Source organism: Bombus vancouverensis, chromosome 7 (genome assembly GCF_051014615.1).
Source record: "Bombus vancouverensis nearcticus chromosome 7, iyBomVanc1_principal, whole genome shotgun sequence".
In the NCBI taxonomy this organism is placed as follows: Eukaryota; Metazoa; Arthropoda; class Insecta; order Hymenoptera; family Apidae; genus Bombus; species Bombus vancouverensis.
The window spans coordinates 2,991,990-3,010,158 of NC_134917.1; the positions used below are offsets into that span (position 1 = coordinate 2,991,990).

The 18,169-nt window shown below is 38.7% G+C and overlaps 2 protein-coding genes across 21 annotated transcripts in view; one reads left to right on the forward strand and one right to left on the reverse strand.

Annotated features, from left to right (window-relative positions):
• The window catches only part of LOC117164651 (bromodomain adjacent to zinc finger domain protein 2B), a 236,752-nt gene that overhangs the window by 62,742 nt on the left and 155,841 nt on the right, over positions 1-18,169 (reverse strand). For all 20 annotated transcript variants that reach the window (XM_076619749.1, XM_076619747.1, XM_076619751.1 and 17 more), the window contains 2 exons: positions 16,471-16,528; positions 979-1,147 (listed from right to left, as the gene is read on the reverse strand). In XM_076619749.1, coding sequence (XP_076475864.1) covers positions 979-1,138 — 160 coding nt within the window. In that variant the 5' untranslated portion in view covers positions 1,139-1,147; positions 16,471-16,528. The remainder of the gene's footprint in view (positions 1-978; positions 1,148-16,470; positions 16,529-18,169) is intronic.
• On the forward strand, positions 6,176-6,836 carry LOC143302920 (uncharacterized). The gene is made up of 2 exons (XM_076619990.1): positions 6,176-6,283; positions 6,360-6,836. Exons 1-2 carry the CDS (start codon positions 6,176-6,178, stop codon positions 6,834-6,836), a joined length of 585 nt encoding a protein of 194 aa, XP_076476105.1.

The following is an 18,169-nucleotide window of genomic DNA, read 5'->3' on the forward strand; positions in this document are numbered from 1 at the left end:
AAAGATGCTTCGACATTGCCTGCGTTCTATCCAACGAAAATACATTTATAATCCCGATAATGAATAATAACGACTCGTTTTTCCCATTTAACGGGTTACGAGAGTCTGAAACGAGTTAATTAGACACTTGGATATGATAATTTATGTAGAGATGGAATAAATCTCTATTAGATTTGTAAGAACTAAAAAAAACTCTAAAATCCTTTGGTACGCGACTGAAGAAAGTTTTAATGAAGAAAAAGTGAACTTGACGAATTTATTATCTCTTTGTGCAATGAATTATATGAAATCAAACAGTAGCATATCATTAACAGAGTTCTACAACTTTACCAAAATAAAAGATTTCCTAATTTCGACCAAAAAAAATTATTTATCATATTTAACAAAGAGAAATCTTCTGTCATGATTACTTGCCAAAACACGGAAATCGCTCCAGTTCTCAGAAAAATACTGTAAAGGAAAACCCATCGATCACGGACTAACGTATAAATCGTTGAAATTTCAACACGTCCAGGAATTCCACTTTAGTGTAATTAGCTCGTCTATTGCCGGCCTATCGATCTGCCAAGACGCGCGTGTCAATTAAGCCGCTCGGACCAAGAGGACTCGCGTTGTAAGCCTAGTAACGTGTTAGTGTATCTACGTATAATCCATGTCATTGGAAATATCCTTATTGTGCGCGAAACGACTACGACGACATAAACAGGCACGACTTTCTGGATTTTTGGAAATCGCACAAATTTTTGTACAAAATTTCATCAACTTCCTGTGTTTTTTCGGCCAAAGTAGATAAATGTTGGGTGACTTATCAACGGAAGTGTACATATCTATATATGCGACAACTAGATCTCGGTAAGAAGAACGTGCGCACGAGATACAGAAATACAGAAAAATATATATCGTGGAAGAAAAAAAGAAGCAGAAGGAGAAGCTAGAAACGGGGAAGAGGAAAAAATGGGGGAAGAAAAATTGGCTTACCACCGAAGAGCGCAGTCGGATCGAGCAACGGATTGGCCTGGTCCGCCTGCAGTTTCTCGGAGGCGGAGGTGGCGCCTGGAGTCGCCGTGGCCGCCGCTTCACCTCCGCCACCTCCACCGCCCCCGCCACCTCCGCCCGATGCGGAGTTCTCCTTCTCCATGCCAGTCCCCTGAAAACGAGCATCAGCGTTTCGTTAGAACCGTTAACTTCGTGCCACCGCCGTATGGATCGTTTCCTCGCCGGGTAGACGCTCGCGATAGAAGAATAACAGGGATGGGGAACAGGACGGAGGAAGGTGAACATTTTTGCCGTGGAAACTGATGGCACTTGGTAACAATGGCCAGGAAGTTTTGACGAGAAACGAACGACAGGTTCCTGCTTCTTAAGTTGAATTTTCTCTCAAAGAGATTACGATTAGGATTTTTATGCAAATTTCCGTGTTCTCTGGATATACGTCGATGGACATATGTGATTGAGATTCGTTTTACTTATCGAAGATTAGAGTAAATTAAGTGGAATGTCTGATTTGAATATTTTATACATTTTTATGTATCACGTACATGCACTTTGTGTATTTTTGCTGTTTTAAATTTCACGTAAATCGGTAGCAATCTGGATATTAGACCTTGTTTCGAGGTTTTTTTATTTAGGATACAGAGAAGAGAATTTTCAATGGAATATTTAGGTTACATACGTATATACACGGAGTGATCGATGAATGAAAAGTCGATAATAGTAAGGCTCGTAGTAACGGAACAATAGTACTATTTGTTTTCCTTTCATTCTTTCCAAACCACCGTACAATCATCGGCGAAGGTCTTCGCAGGCCTTGACCTTTCAGACGTCGAGGTTGTGAAGAATTATAGAACTATGGCGATTACATCTCGATTAAAACTCAACCTTATTACGTAAGCGATATACTAAGACTTTAATGGATAACTTGTATTTTATTATCGATAAACAACGATATTTTTGACAATGACTCACAGCTTTAGAATTATCCAAAAACTTGCAATTCTCATAGAGATCACAGATAGAACATGTAATCGGACAAAATGCAACCAGAAGCATGTAAAATCGAACAGTTATTATATTTGTAAAAATTATTGTATTCTCAGAGTCCAACTTTTATTTAATGAAATTATTATCACGTTGATTCGATCTAGTTGAAAGAAGAATAAAAAACTATTTTCCTACCGTTTGCCTCTTTTTCCAGTGAATAAACCCAGCTCGTTTAAAGAAAAAGCAGAGAACAAATCGTTTCGAGACGACTTCGTTCCCCGCCGTATTAACGTAATTCATAACACAATACATAAAAATTGAAAGTTTTCGAGTAATTATGGCACACAGTGTATATAGATGGAAAAAGAAAAGCATCGTGTCTGCGGAACGTCTGGATTCCGGTTAATTATGTTAATACGCCGACGCGGCGCGGCGTCTCGAAACTCGCGAAACATTCTTCTCTCTCCTTCTCTCCTTCCCCCTCTTTTCTACCTTATGACGAAGAAAGAATGTGAAGGTGGGGGAAGGTAAAAATTCAACGTTATTATTTCAGTCACGAGCATACGTAAACACGTATGTGTGTCTCGCATGTTCATTCGATGACTGTTTACCAGTCGAAGAAAGGCTTCCTCGAGCGCTTTAAATAAAGGTCGTTCTCCCCTCCACTATTTCCCCTCCAGCGCTTCAATCAGCTGACTGGCACACTCCCCTCCCTCGCCGCACAGCTGTTGTATAAATATACATCGTTACAACGTTGAGTCAGGTTAGGCTGGTGCTAGGCTAGACACCGCACCAGCCACTGGCACCGTTATTATCATACACTGTTGCCTTACGTATAGTAGTGTAGTTAACGCGTATCGAGCTCGACAACGCGAGCAAACATATTTACTTACATACATCGCGTACTTCTCTCGCTACTTAACATATTGTTGACCTATTAGCGCGTGAAAAAATTAACTCGTGCAAACGTACATTTCCGTAATTGAACAAAGAACGAGGCGAATAAATTTTTAAAATTATTTTTAAGGAAATTTATGAAATAGAACGCGCGAAACCTATAATCGCGATTTTATGTAATTTTATGCAATTACGAAAGAATGTATTCATTTATGTAAATATACGAATATATTCAATAATTAGACCGGTTGACGAATACTATCGGCTAAACATTTTACAGTTTCTTCTACGTTACGTTTCCTGAATGCTGATCACAAATTTTTCCTCTATACTCTGCTATGCGAACACAAATATATTTCTGGCTAAACAACGGTATTTAAACGTATGCGTGTATACACGGTGTTGATAAATTGTTGAAACGATTCTGCAAACAAACATGACGATTAATACGCAAAAACGTGGTTTCAGATTTATTTCTCTGGTTATACGAGAAATGACTACGTATATGTAATAAGAAAATTGTATTTATTTTGTATATGTAATAAGATAATTGTGTTTATTCATTTTTACTTTTTTATTATATATATTTGTCGGAGAAGAGTCAGGAACAGGGTTGTGGGCGTTTGATAGACCTCCCTTGGAGTTGGCCATCGTTGTGTGATAACGAAGACGCGGCCTGATGCTACGAGTATGGACACTACCGATTCGACGATCAGCAGCGATGATTGGGCACTTGCGATGTTAGCGACGTTGGTCTTAGGTTCGATGGAACGGGATGGAAGAGATACTTGCTCTAACTCAAACTCATGGATCGTCAGGCCCTGCTCCCTTCGTCGGTGGGATCTCAAGAAAGAATGAATCTTCGTCCCAATGATGCCACAGAGGAAAACTATGATGGGGTGTGTCTAAGGACACGAGATCATCGGATCCGTCGGATATAGCTCTCGTTCCGAAAGTAAGGGAAATTGACGTCGCTGTCAATTGGTCAATTTGGGTCAAAGACTGTCTGTCCGTTTGGAAAATCTTAATTGCCTAAAAAACCCAGGTTTTATAGCGGGTCCTCGGGCTAACTGGACTTGTGCTGTGTACGTACCTCAACATCAGGTATTCATTGTCCGAAGGAACCGTTGCAATGTTTCACTGTCAAGTACCTCTATTGGTATTTCTTTTAACGAGGGTCATACTATAATTCCACATCTTTGCTAGGCGAAGCGCCCGTCCCGTTGACCGCGGCTACGTTCGGCGACTGATGGTCGCCTTGAGCCCAAGTTTATTGTCACAAATCGCAAACAAGTACAATTGGGCAGGATGACGGCAAATTGTTTAATTACGACCGTAAACTTTAATTGCAATTTTACGGATTTTCCCGGAGTTCCAGAGGGACGGCTTCGGTGTCCTTTCATCTCTGACATATTTAAAAGAAAAAAGACGCGGTAGTTTGAAAATTAAAGAGATGTAAGCATGTGGAGGAATAAATATCTTTAGTCGAAAAGAAGAAAATTCTTGCACTGATTCGAGACACCGTGAAGAAAGTCTACAGTATCGGGAAGCCTTTTATTCCTAATCGAAGGACGAAGCCGTGTGGAAGCCGTCGATCGCCGGAAATTGTCTTGGACCAGCGCGCTTTCTGCGTTCCGGGGATCGATGGAGCGCTATCTACCCTCTGACGCGTCCAAAATCGACTTGCAACCGTGTCATCGACGATCGATGAACCCCCGACATTCGACAAAGTAAGACGCAGTATTTGAATTGTTTCGGTTACGGAACATTCGGTCGATTGATTAACCCAATTCTCAATGCCATACAAAACAATGCCCAGTCATTCTGCATGACTTTACATTTCGACACAACTTGTATCATAAGTATGACGACGCTTCTACGTTTATTATTAGAACATGAAAAAGTAGATTTTCATAAAACATTGTATTTTACAAATGTATTACAAATGTATTAGGTTGTCCGAAAAGCGTCTTTCTGTTGCAGACACGTCTTTTACAACGACGCATCTATATGCAAACATGAAACCTAATCCGTCGAACGTTGTGAGCTTTATTTTGATAGAACAAAATGGATCATACGTAATTCGATGGAATAATATAAAACGGAAAATGTCGTGCTTCCATTATTTCTTTATAAAACGAAAGATACTTTTCGGACGACCTAATATGTGCGTGCACAGCGTCTCGTAAAACAGATGAATACAATTGTTCCGTTGATAGTGTGGTAAAGAAGATGGTAAGACAAAGAGAATGCTGAGACTCGTGCAAATGTATATCGACGAATATCTTGCAAATCACATATTAAATAAATCTGAAACTATTTTGATATCAATTCTAAGTGTAATCTAAGTGTTGCTACACATTTATTTCGGCGATTAAGATCCGCAATTCCCAATAGATATAAATTTTTATAAAATATAAAAGTATAAAATATTATCAATATAAAATTGGAAATATTATATTAATAATATAAATATTTATATTAATAAATATTAGGTTGTCCGAAAAGTGTCTTTCTGTTTCAGACACGTCTTTTACAACGACGCATCTTTATACAAACATGAAACCTAATCCGTCGAACGTTGTGAGCTTTATTTTGATAGAACAAAATGAATCAGACGTAATTCGATAGAATAATATAAAACGGAAAATATCGTGCTTCCATTATTTCCTTATAAAACTTTTCGGACGACTTTGAGAACGACAAGAGTTGTAACGAAGACAAAGAGAAGAAACACGAATTAACAATTAATAAATTTTACTATTAGAATTATTATTCTATCAAAATTTGTATTCTTCTTTTGCAAAGCTTGTATTACGACGATTTTCACCGGTAAAAATGACAGATCTTAGACTCTTTACTTTTACTTTTAACTGTCAGAGATATTCCAGCGTTTTTGACAAAACGAATGCTAACTTTTATTGAAATGGAAATACGGCTTTGTACACCATTTTATTTATAATATATCATTTTAATTAAAATCATCTATAACCGATTCTAGTGTTAAAATCAATTCAAGGCTAAGTACCTAAATAAAGTAACCTAAACCTAATCTATTTATTTCTACTCTATCTTAACACATTGTTGACCGGCCACGAGGTAACTCGTGTTTTCATGACCAGACGTTGCCAACCGGCCACGAGAAAACTCGTGATGCGCTTTTCTCGCATCAATGTCGTTTTCTCAGCGCGCTATTGTTGATGATACAGTGCAATTGTTGGTCAACATACCTCGAGCTGTGTCTCTCGCTCATAAGACCCGTCAGGTTGCGTCCTTTGTTGTAAACAAAATTTCAACGATGACGGAACGTACCAATGAAGAGTCTTTCAATGAATTAGACGCTGATGTTTTACCTGATTGTCCGAGTGATTGTGAATCAAATCGTGGTGACTTGGAAAATGATACTGTATCAGAAGATAGCGAATCTGATATTAGGTCAGCAAAATATCATTAAACCTACGTGTATATTACAATACAATAAGCACATGAAGGGGGTAGATCGTGCAGATCAGTTTTTGGCGAACAGCAGTATTTTACGAAAAACATTAAAGTGGTTGAAAAAATTAGCATTTTTTCTGATAAACTGCACCTTGCTCGATGCATATAAAACGTACTGTACCCATCTGCCAAAAAATAAAACGAGATACACAAAATTTCTACTGGAAGTAGCTAGAGAATGGATAACTGTGGATTCCAAAGAACGCAGCATTGCACCTGACGCTTCTCGAATTTCTAAAACAGCTTCTTATAATGATGCACCCTTCAGGCTTTCCGGACGACTGAGAAACCACGTCTTAGAAAAAATAGTCACTGGCAGAAAAACAGATCCGACTAGAGCGTACAGAGTATGCCCTTCGAAAGGAAAACGCAGCGAAACTGGATATATTTGCAAAAGCTGTTGCGTGCCATTACACGTAGGTGATTGTTACACTGTTTATCACAGGAAAAAGAAATATTAAACGTTGAATAATAAATGAAGTTTATTAAAGTTTATTTATATTGTTTTACTTGCACATGCAATTACGAAATAATAGCCGGTGACATGAGATAAATTGACAGTAAAATTTCCGGTCAACAATGTGTTAAAATTATCTATGTATGATATATTTGGATAACCCGTTGCTAAGCTCGGCTCTAAGAAAATCTACGCTTACAAAATAACCTAATAATAGAAACAATCCATCATACTCTCTGAAAACACCATCGGAACTGAATGGAAAGCCTCGTAGACTGAAGATGGTTGCGACGAAACTTCTATACTCGATTGTACGTGTCCAACCGGGCATGATACTTTCGGAATACCAGTGAACCGCGACGTGACGACCCCTCGACCCCTCGACGAAGTTGCTAAAAATTCGCCGCTTACAAGCAGCACAATATTCCCCGGATACTTGTTTCATACGGCGAATACCGAAGTGACCGTGCATGAGCGTCGAATTCCCGGTAGTCAACGAATATCGAGAAACGAGCCTCTGTTCGACGCAATGCTGGCTGCACTTCTCCTGGCTGCCCGGTTTTCAGCCGCGCGAGCACTTCCAGACGCTCGTAAATTGGCGAAAGGGAGAAATAAAGTGAGACGAAGAGAAGAAGACGAATAAGAAGAGGGAAGCCTTCGGTCAACGAGAGAGAATCGAAGGATGGTCGAGAGGAGAGAAAGAGGCAACGAAGGGAAGCTGAAGAGCCAGAGGCGGCTGCGACCATCGATTTCTCGACCGGTGTTACGCTCCTTCGACTGGGAAAAACTTGCCGCTCGACGATCCGCTATGGCTGTACGCGGTGACGAGAAAAATGCTCCTTGGGGAATTTGTTATTAAGACGCACACTGGGTGTGCTGGAAAAACTGAAGCAAAGTTACGAAGGTAGAAAATCATCGAAACATAAAAAGACCTAATTATTTGCATTCAGACGACTGTAGCTTGCCAGGTTTCTGGGTTCAAACAACAATGGCTTTAATTACCAAAAATATTCAATGCTGGAGAAATTATTTTAAGATATACACTGGAGGCGTTAAACATGTTAGGATCAAAATGCAGAAATAAATATTCGACGAAACGAAAGGATTTTTATCCTTTGGAACGATGAATATAGCTCGTCGCGAGATTTTTCCATTGAAATACGTGGTAGCTTTAAAAATATTTAATGTAAACGTCTATGAATAGTCAAAGAACGAGAAGTAGGTAAATTATATGTTAGGATATAATTGTCATTTTTCTGTATAATGTCATCGGAAGAAAACAAATTGTGAGTACGATTTTTGCAAGTGTCAATCGACACAGTCAGCTACGAATCGATAAAATGGCCTTGCGGAATCTCAACACTGACCGATGGCACAACGGACAAAGCATAAATCACGGAAAGCGTTAACCTAGATTCCGTTCCTTGAAACCACGCATGCATATCAATATCACGAGTTTGCAAAATTTCATGGAAAAAGGGAAGGATGGATTCGCGTAAATCTAACAATAAGAATGGATCGACTGTTTTCAGTACGATAGCACAATTTCTGTATCATTTCTACTTCGCAATTGTTATAATATTTCCCACGTAATATAAATGCAAGTATTTAAAAAAATATAACAAACCTGCTTTTCATACGAAAAATATAAAATAGCAGGCTTAACTTTTTTAGAATTGAATTTTCAGGAAATTTTTAAAAGTTTTATCTATCGTTTACGATAGAAACGACACGTATCGTCTGATGTTTTATACAGAAGATATGACGCATTAAACTTCAAAACCAGTTTTATTGAAAACAAATATACTTAACATTTAATTAGTTAACAATCTGTGAAAGATTTAACAAATGAAATTTTGCATATCAGTAGAATGAAAATATTTTCTTAACCTCTGTACCAGAAAGAATGAACTTCAAGCTAATATTTTTATTCGAACGCATCGACCAACCCCTTGAAGAACGCGAAGGAGGGTGGAAAGAAAAATGGAGGCCTCTGCGAGCGCGACTGGGCCATGGTGTAACAATAACATGGAAATAGATACAGGGGACGTCGTGTCTCATATATCTTGCTGAACACACGGCTACACAGAGGGAAAGGCCCTTTTTCTTCTCTGCTTGTGCCATCGCGCGAAAAGTTTATCGGTTATTGCCAAGCATAGTGACCCAGACACGACTATGAAACTTCCTCCAACCCTGCGCATATGGAAAAAAACTTTACCCCTTTCCTGATTGACTGTGCGCCACGTGCTGAGTGATTTACAGTAATTCAAGAAAGCATTTTCTCACTTATCCAAACTTTTTACCAATTTGTATATCGTATTGTACCTGCTACACGAAACACTTAGAAATTTTCTTAGCGTTGAATGAAATGCGGTTATTACGATTACATTATGACTATGTATAAAGTTTAAAATGCGTATAACATGTAAAAAAGTGCGTAAAAAAGTAAATATCTTTCGAAAAAACATTTCAATTGCGCGTAGTTCTTCGAAATTACGTATTTAATCGAATTAATTTCTATTGAAATATGTGTCGTTTCGTGTGCTACACTAGATTAGCCGTGTAGTAGTGACACACATATATGAACACCATATATGAAACTGAAAGAACAACTGCGCTATCAAATTTGAAACGAATCGAATATCCAACACGATCCTTTCAGATATGTATGTATATCGAATTTTGTACAAATTCCGCATCGACCAAACACAGAAGAGAAAATCGCACAGCATACCGGCCACATACATTGCTCATGTCCACGATATTCCTCTATCCCTTAATTCTCACAATTCAGCAATCTTCGCCATTTTTCATTCGCAATTCTTTCTGCGATTCCTCTCGCCCTTATTTCGACGAAAGACACAACTCGTTGACGGAAACAGATTCTACAAAATCGAGAAAGTATTCGGTTGCCCGAAAAGTGTCTTTCCTTTACAGACACGTCTTTTACAACGACGCATCTTTAGACAAACATGAAACCTAATCCGTCGAACGTTGTGATCTTTATCGTGATAGAACAAAATGGATCATTCGTAATTCGATAAAATAATATAAAACGGGAAATGTCGTGCTTCCATTATTTCCTTATAAAACGAAAGATACTTTTCGGACGACCTAATATGTGCGTGCACAGCGTCTCGTAAAACAGATGAATGCAATTGTTCCGTTGGTAGCGTGGCAAAGAAGATGATGAGACAAAGAGAATGCTGAGACTCGTGCAAATGTATATTGACGAAGATCTTGCAAATCACATATTAAATAAATCTGAAACTATTTTCATATCAATTCTAAGTGTAATCCAAGTGTTGTTACACATTTATTTCGGCGATTAACATCCACAATTCCCAACAGATATAAATTTTTATGAAATATAAAAGTATAAAATATTATCAATATGAAATTGGAAATATTATATTAATAATATAAATATTTATATTAATAAATATTAGGTTGTCTGAAAAACGTCTTTCTTTTACAGACACGTCTTCTACAACGACGCATCTTTATACAAACATGAAACCTAATCCGTCGAACGTTGTGATCTTTATCGTGATAGAACAAAATGGATCATTCGTAATTCGATAAAATAATATAAAACGGGAAATGTCGTGCTTCCATTATTTCCTTATAAAACGAAAGATACTTTTCGGACGACCTAATATGTGCGTGCACAGCGTCTCGTAAAACAGATGAATGCAATTGTTCCGTTGGTAGCGTGGCAAAGAAGATGGTGAGACAAAGAGAATGCTGAGACTCGTGCAAATTTGTATCGACGAATATCTTGCAAATCACATATTAAATAAATCTGAAACTATTTTCATATCAATTCTAAGTGTAATCCAAGTGTTGTTACACATTTATTTCGGCGATTAAGATCCACAATTGCCAACAGATATAAATTTTTATAAAATATAAAAGTATAAAACATTATTAATATAAAATTGGAAATATTATATTAATAATATAAATATTTGTATTAATAAATATTAGGTTGTCTGAAAAATGTCTTTCTCTTACAGACACGTCTTTTACAACGATCTTTATACAAACATGAAACCTAATCTGTCGAACGTTGTGATCTTTATCTTGATAGAACAAAAAGGATCATTCGTAATTCGATAAAATAATATAAAACGGGAAATATTGTGCATACATTATTTCCTTATAAAACGAAAGAAGCTTTTCGGACGACCTAGTATGAAACAAATGAATACAATTGGTCCACAATTGTGGTAGTGTGGTAAAGAAGATGGTGAGACAAAGAGAATGCTGAGACTCGTGCAAATTTGTATCGACGAATATCTTGTAAATCACATATTAAGTAAATCTGAAACTATTTTGATATCAATTCTAAGTGTAATCTAAGTGTTGCTATACATTTATTTCGGCGATTAGATTCACAATTCTCAACAATTTCTACGTAATTCAAGACACGTTCCTAAGGACCAAGTAGATAGTTTCATTTATAACAGTCGATATTTCATACGAATTAGCAGTTTTAGGATTGAAAAATTTCTAGAATAGAGTTACAATTGTTTCTAGAATGATTCATGCGTTAGGAAACTGTCTAGAAGATGTCTCGAACCTTGTCCGAATTACAAATTTGTATCTCCACTTTTACACCACTTTTTCAAATTTAAACTCATATAAGAGAAACGCAGGAAAATTCTCGTTATTCATGAAAGCAAATAAACGAGATTCGTATTTTTTAACGATAGAATAAAATTGGATAGGTTCATCAAATTAAATATAAAATAACATACATCAATCTAATATGGGAAAATGGTGATATTCGGTGTTTCGGAAAATCTAAAAAAGAAGATAGTAACTTTTAATTTTGATACGCCGCAAAATTGCCAGAAGATAAATTACACGGGCGTGAATAACGAAGTGCTGGTATCCAGAGGTACGAGAGAGCGGATGATTTTATATCTTCGCTAAAATTTTACACGTTTGTTACGCGTTGGTACAATGTTCATTCGACAAAGAGAGAAATGATTTATTTACCGATCGACGCATATGATAAACCCCATCGTCGGTTATTTGCATAATGATTTATATTTTATTTGTTAACTTTGATCGTTTAATCAAGACCGCGCGTATTTACCGATTCTGTGTTCTTTATCAACCCATACACACTCCATTTCCACCGGTGTCCATAAATTTCTAAATATTTTTCATTAAAATTATCACGAATCTTTCCTCTCTGTTGTTTCCGCGCGTTTCCATCGTTACGACTTGCACAATTCATCGACGCGATACAAACACCACCCACCTGTATTTTCCTGTTGCGAAAACGAAAACGAAGAAGCCATGTACCTTGTAACTGACACGCAGATCAAACTACGATCAACGACGAACAACAATTTTGGTAACGCGAGTTCTCCATAAAAGTCGATCTCCATCCGAAAAACGCCTCCAGGAAGCGTGGATAGTTTTTTTTCTCGTTTTATATTTCCAACAACGGAACCATGTTCCATTGGAAAAAGCCTGCCACTGCGAAAAAATGTTTCTAATAATTGCTGGAAAAATCCGCAGGCCGACCGATCAATCAATAACGGAGAACGATATTGTTTTGCGACGCTATCGATGCACATGCTAGTCGGATACTCGTCTGACAGCAGGTGACGGTGACAGGTGTCAATTTCGAGGTGACTGCTGTCAAGGAACGTTACCTTCTGTCATCGACGTTAAATTATGACCGTTTTCCCAACGCGAATCTTGCCGCCAGTTTAAATGCTGTTCCCACTTGTTTGAAGTATTCTCTTCAATGGATACAAAACATGGTAGAGGAACAGACCACGGGAAACATGTCGCGTGTGTTGACACGATATCATTTTTCGATGGATCACAGATCATATAGGAAAATGAGAATCCTTGTTTAACTTAGTCCTTTGGCTAGCAAGGATGATGTTTATTTGTCTAAAAACTTCAAGATGGATTGAGCTATACGAAACCAAGGATATTAAAGACTTTAAAGCTGTAATGTGCATATATATCGAATTATCGACACCTGTACAGCACAGAACATAACGATTCTAAACGTTTGATCGATGTTTGATCCAGCATTTATGGCATTTGTAGGGCGAAATCGAGATTCATTTTATTTTCATTTACCCTTTTTTTAATCCTCGAATATTACCACAACGAATACCATGACGTAGCAACAAAATCCTGTTGCACGTAAGGACAAGTCCAAATAAAACGTTCCTCCACTGACCAACATCTTCCTGGAAACAAAGGAACAATTCCTCAAGATCTAGCACTCGAAACTCTGCAGCACAGCTCGCGACATTTTAATGCCCTCGATCCTGAATTTACGAAAACTAAGCCGAATCTAAGGAAACCGTGCTTAAACGCAAGAAGAAGACTTCTCGTTATCCGTGGGTAACGAGTCGTGTCTCGTATCGATGCCAGGCAGCCTGCCCCTCTACACAGGCATCGGCTCTGGTTCGATCAATTTCCACGCGGAGCGCAAAGAATTGCGCTTCCGCCGTCGAAGCCGCTGTCACCGGTCTCTGCTATCCTCCCGCTCCCCCTTTGCCGCATCTGCGTCAATTACAGACGAACTTGGTCGGTTCTCCACAGAGAAGCAAGAGAGGAGAACAGTGAGAGCGAGGAACAGAGACGGACAACATACAAACGAGAGGGATAGAGAGAGAGAAAGAAGCAAACAGAGGAAGGAGGGTGGTTGGAAGAGGAAAGAGGAGCGGTTCGCTCGGATATACGTGGCAACGAGGACCTCGGATCTTGATGGTTGCGCGTAGCAGAGGCAACGGTTACGAGATGCGTTGGTGTGCGGCTCCGGAGAGAGGAGAGACCGGGCCAGCAAGAACGGCCAGAGGGACAGGGACGGATGAACGAGGCGGAGAGGCGGAGGGTGACGGAGATGGAACGAAGGGTGGCGGTGAACGCTGGCGAACGTGCCAACGGGAGGAGGAAGGGGGTGCAGAAAAAGGGAGGAAAAAAGAGACAGGTACGCGTAGAAGGAGAAATATACAGGCAACGCTCGGAGAGCACGGCGACCGGAGAGAGAATTCAGCGAGAGAAAAAGAGAGAACGAGAGATGTGGTCGCAGGAGGCGGTGGAAGTGGAGGAGGAGTAGCAATCAATACAGAGCCACCAGAGCAAAACCATCCCTCGACTTCTATCTGCCTCTCTCTTGCGCTCGGTTCCTATCGCGGTCTCGCTATCTTTCTTCTTTAACCTCCACCATCCCTCTATCTCCGTTTCTCTCGCTCTCTCTACCCCTAACAGCCACGAATACGACGGTTATATGGATGCTATAGGGCATAGAGCGTCGCTAACAGGGACTTTCGTACGCTTCCACTCGGCTGTGTTGGCCCGGTCTCTTCTCTCTCTTCTCTGTGTATCTCTCGCGTTGTACACACCCGCGCGATCCGGTTCCGTCGAGAGCGACCGCGTCTGCCGCTGCTGCTTCTGTTAGCTGCCACACGGCTCTCTGTGTGCGCATCGACTCTCTCTCCTCTCTGTGTGTTGCTCGGGTTACCTGCGATTATGAGCGATCGTGCGTGCGCCAGTGGACCGGCCGGAGCTCGGAACGCGCGCCCGAGCTACGCGGCTCCGATTTGGCTTGCAAAGAGGTGGTTTGGGTGTTTCGATGAACCAGCGCGCAGGATACCAGCGAAATAATTGGATTTCTCTTCTTTCTTTCGTTATGTCTTTAAAGAACCGTTTCCGTAAATTTCACCCTTAACTACTAATGCAGCACGATCAAATGCGTTAAACATTATGAACATGAATATAGTTTTTGCCTTTGCGAATTTACAATATAATTTGTAAGATATTCCAACGATAAATGCCCGCATAGGGTAGGTCATTTATTAAAATCGTCTTAACAAATTCCATCGTGCTATTAAAAAGGAATATACGGTTTCACTTAAAAAATTAATTTCACTTTTTCCCGCCACCACTCGATCTACAGAAAACAATTTCCACCATTTGATTTCCTCCATCGAACAACTTTTGTAGAAATATTATTTTGGTAGATTCAGTTCCTCGCGAGCTATTCTTTGCTACTAGCTTGTGCGTCTCGCGTTAAATTGGTCGTAAACAAATCATTAAGCAGAGGGTTAATATAATAAAGAAATGATAGAGAAAGAGGACAAAGAAGACATTTCTTAGCAAATGAAGTTAACTGGAGACAGATCGTCGTTGTCATGAACAATACCGCGTTCTTGAACCGATAATAATTACACCGCGTGGTTCAATGCTGTGCGCATAATTCAAGGGCGAAGAGAAAGGTTGCTTAGTTGGACGTTCACGATCCCCGTGAACTTGGATTCGCAAGATCATGGACCTTGACTCTGCCGACTCGCTAAACCTTCCATTAATGAAACTAGCGTGAAACGCTTCGATCACTGCGTAAATTACATTTCCTTCGATCAACGAGTATAATGCGAACAGAAGTCCAGACGAACAGTCACGGAGGATGAGGATTTGTTAGACATACAGACGCGTGACATTTTAAACCAGATTTCAAACGTTACAAGGTTACTAGTGTAGTATCGGAATACTCAGGCTGTAAGACGTCGCTGCTGTGTACAGCCGCTTTTCTTTTCATTTTTTGTATCGTGGAAGAAAAATCGGACTCCGGTCGCCGGGATTCGAACCCGAGTTCCGAACGTTAGCAACCTAAGGCGCTAACCACTGCGCTGCTGTCGTCCGACACTTTTTTAAGATTTAAAGTTTATTGAGTCCAAGAATACAGTTTTAACAGTTTACAGAATTTTTGTAATGATATGTTAGGCAAAGGTACCAATACGCGGCGGTTTCGTGTTTAATACAATTTTTGGGTTTAAGCCGCTGGGGAGCGGAGCTTTTTTATGATTTTTTTTTATTTTTTTCTATCCTGAAAACTTGGTCGCGTCGTCCGACACTAGTTAGTGTCGAGTGATGGTATTTGCTATGGAGTGCCGCCACAGGCCTTTTTTCCACGATACTACACTAGATACGCTTGAATCATGGTCGATTTTAATCTTGATGCTGAATAATTAATAAACTACGATTATTTATGGATATTTCAAAATGCAAAAATGTATAGAATGTATAGAATAATATCTACCTAAACACATGAAACAAACGTCTATTTAAATTCTATTGCTTTGCTTGTGATTAGATACGGAAATAGATAGCTTTTCATGTTGGATGTTGCATGTACGCGATATAGTGCTTTAACAGGTTGTTAATTAGTCAATTAAATGCATTTATTGTTGCCAAAACCGGTTCTAAGTTTAGCGTTTTATTTACAGAATCGTAAGAAGAAATGTGTTTCCATGGTTAGTAATTGATAAAATGGGATAGAAATCCGCGGTCTGTTAATTTGTTCTTTTTCTTAATTTATGTTTCAGCATTGACTACAAAGATTATTCGTTGGTAATTAATTTCTTCGACTGTTCTTAACACGTTGCAATTTAAACGGAAGGAAAAGAATTTTCAATTTGCAACTTTGCTTACATTATTTATGTTACTGCTATATAGATCATTGTCAATGCTGAGGATAGAAAATAAAATTTAATTTGCCGTGTATTAAAGTCAAATCACGCTGTGAACAAATATGGAGCGACGATCGATTATGGAAGGTAAGGAAAAGCGCGTTAAAATGTTGAAATACTCACAATTAATTACGGGGCCTCAACTCATAGTAAAAGCTGGCTCCACGAGGCTCCATCACATCTGAAACAGAGAAATACGAGGTGCCATTAATATTTCGCTGTCGAACGATTCTCCGCAGTTCCTATATCACCGCCTCGACCAATTAGAATGCAAACACACGGCCATTAGGAAATCTCCGTCACATTTGCATGTTAACCGAAGAGTTTTCTACTCGTTCATTACGCGCCACCGTTTCGCCCTTTATCCTTCGTTTGGTCGTTTTTTATTCTCGGTTCGACGCGAGACAGTTCTCATAGTTTTAACATATGACATTCCCTAATAGCCAACGATACGTTCATCGAAAGCCTTGAACATTTTTGTATTTTATTTCTAATGAATCGATCGAATTCAGACGTAACTATAGGTGCAAATGGTGGTGGAATTTAACAAAATACACGCAATATGAAAATCACAAAATACTGTAAGCAATACGATGCGAAATCAGTGTTCGATTTCAGTTATATTGAAAATACATTCCATTTTTATTAGATAGGAACAATAATCTGATATTATAAGGAATTAAATTTCAGTTTCTGTTATCTTTGGATTTAATTATTAAAGTTGCCAAAAATTATTCTTTCGGCATCTATAATCCTTGAGCTAACAGTTGCACGATAACGCGAAACTTTCGTAAATTTTCAGAGAATATGAAAAGATTAAGGATTCAGAATTTCGAAAAAATTGCACACTCTGACAACTCTATGCTTCGAGTTCGAGCATATCGCAAGAATCAATTTTCCATATCAATGAATGAAAACAGCCGCTCTGCTTACGTGGAACAAAGTACAATAGTGTGCACGCGATTATCGCCATTCATATTCACGGAGCATCCATTTCGCGAGGGATTACAGCCAGCTACTCCTGATAAATATTTATACGTACACGGTGAACGGTGCACCATATGCAACCGAGGGTAAATGTTTAATTTCGCCATGTTTCAGAAGTTCCTGGTGCAAACAGACCAAGTTTCCGTACGAGGGAGCAACTTTGACTGATATCGAAACGATATCGGGCAAATTCGACTATACCGAGATACTTGCAACATACTGTTACGTGTAAGAGGAAAATTAAAGCAAGGACGAATATTTTAATAACTAATATTTCGATCATTTCGCTTTGAAATGGAATGCTACGAATATACATTCCCAGTCCATGAATTAACAATTCTTTTTACTATTCTATTACAATGTAAACGTACTGTAATTCTTGAAAAGCATAGAATATCCATGAAATAAATTTATTCCATTCCTTGATCTTATCTCAACTCTTTCGTAAAGATTAAGGATTGATAAAAAAAATAACTCCTGTCAAAATTGATGATTTTTTATGTATAATGTATTTTTTATCTATTATGTATAAAACAATTCGTTGCTTATATACGTAAACTCCCTAAGAGTTCAAACGCGGATAAACAAAGGGACTTCCTCTGTTTAATGGACAGTGTGGCCTTATTTGTTGTTACGATTTGCCAAACAGTCATTTCACAGACGGACGGTTAGAGAAGAAGAAAGATTTCGAGCGTTAGAAATAGACACGATCATAAGAGAGAAATTATTATTTAGAGTATCGAAGATTGACAGAGGAAGAGTGGTAGTTTAGGACGTGGAAAATCGATTCTCGATTTTCAGGTACACCTTGTACAAAGCTTTGTTATTTATTATT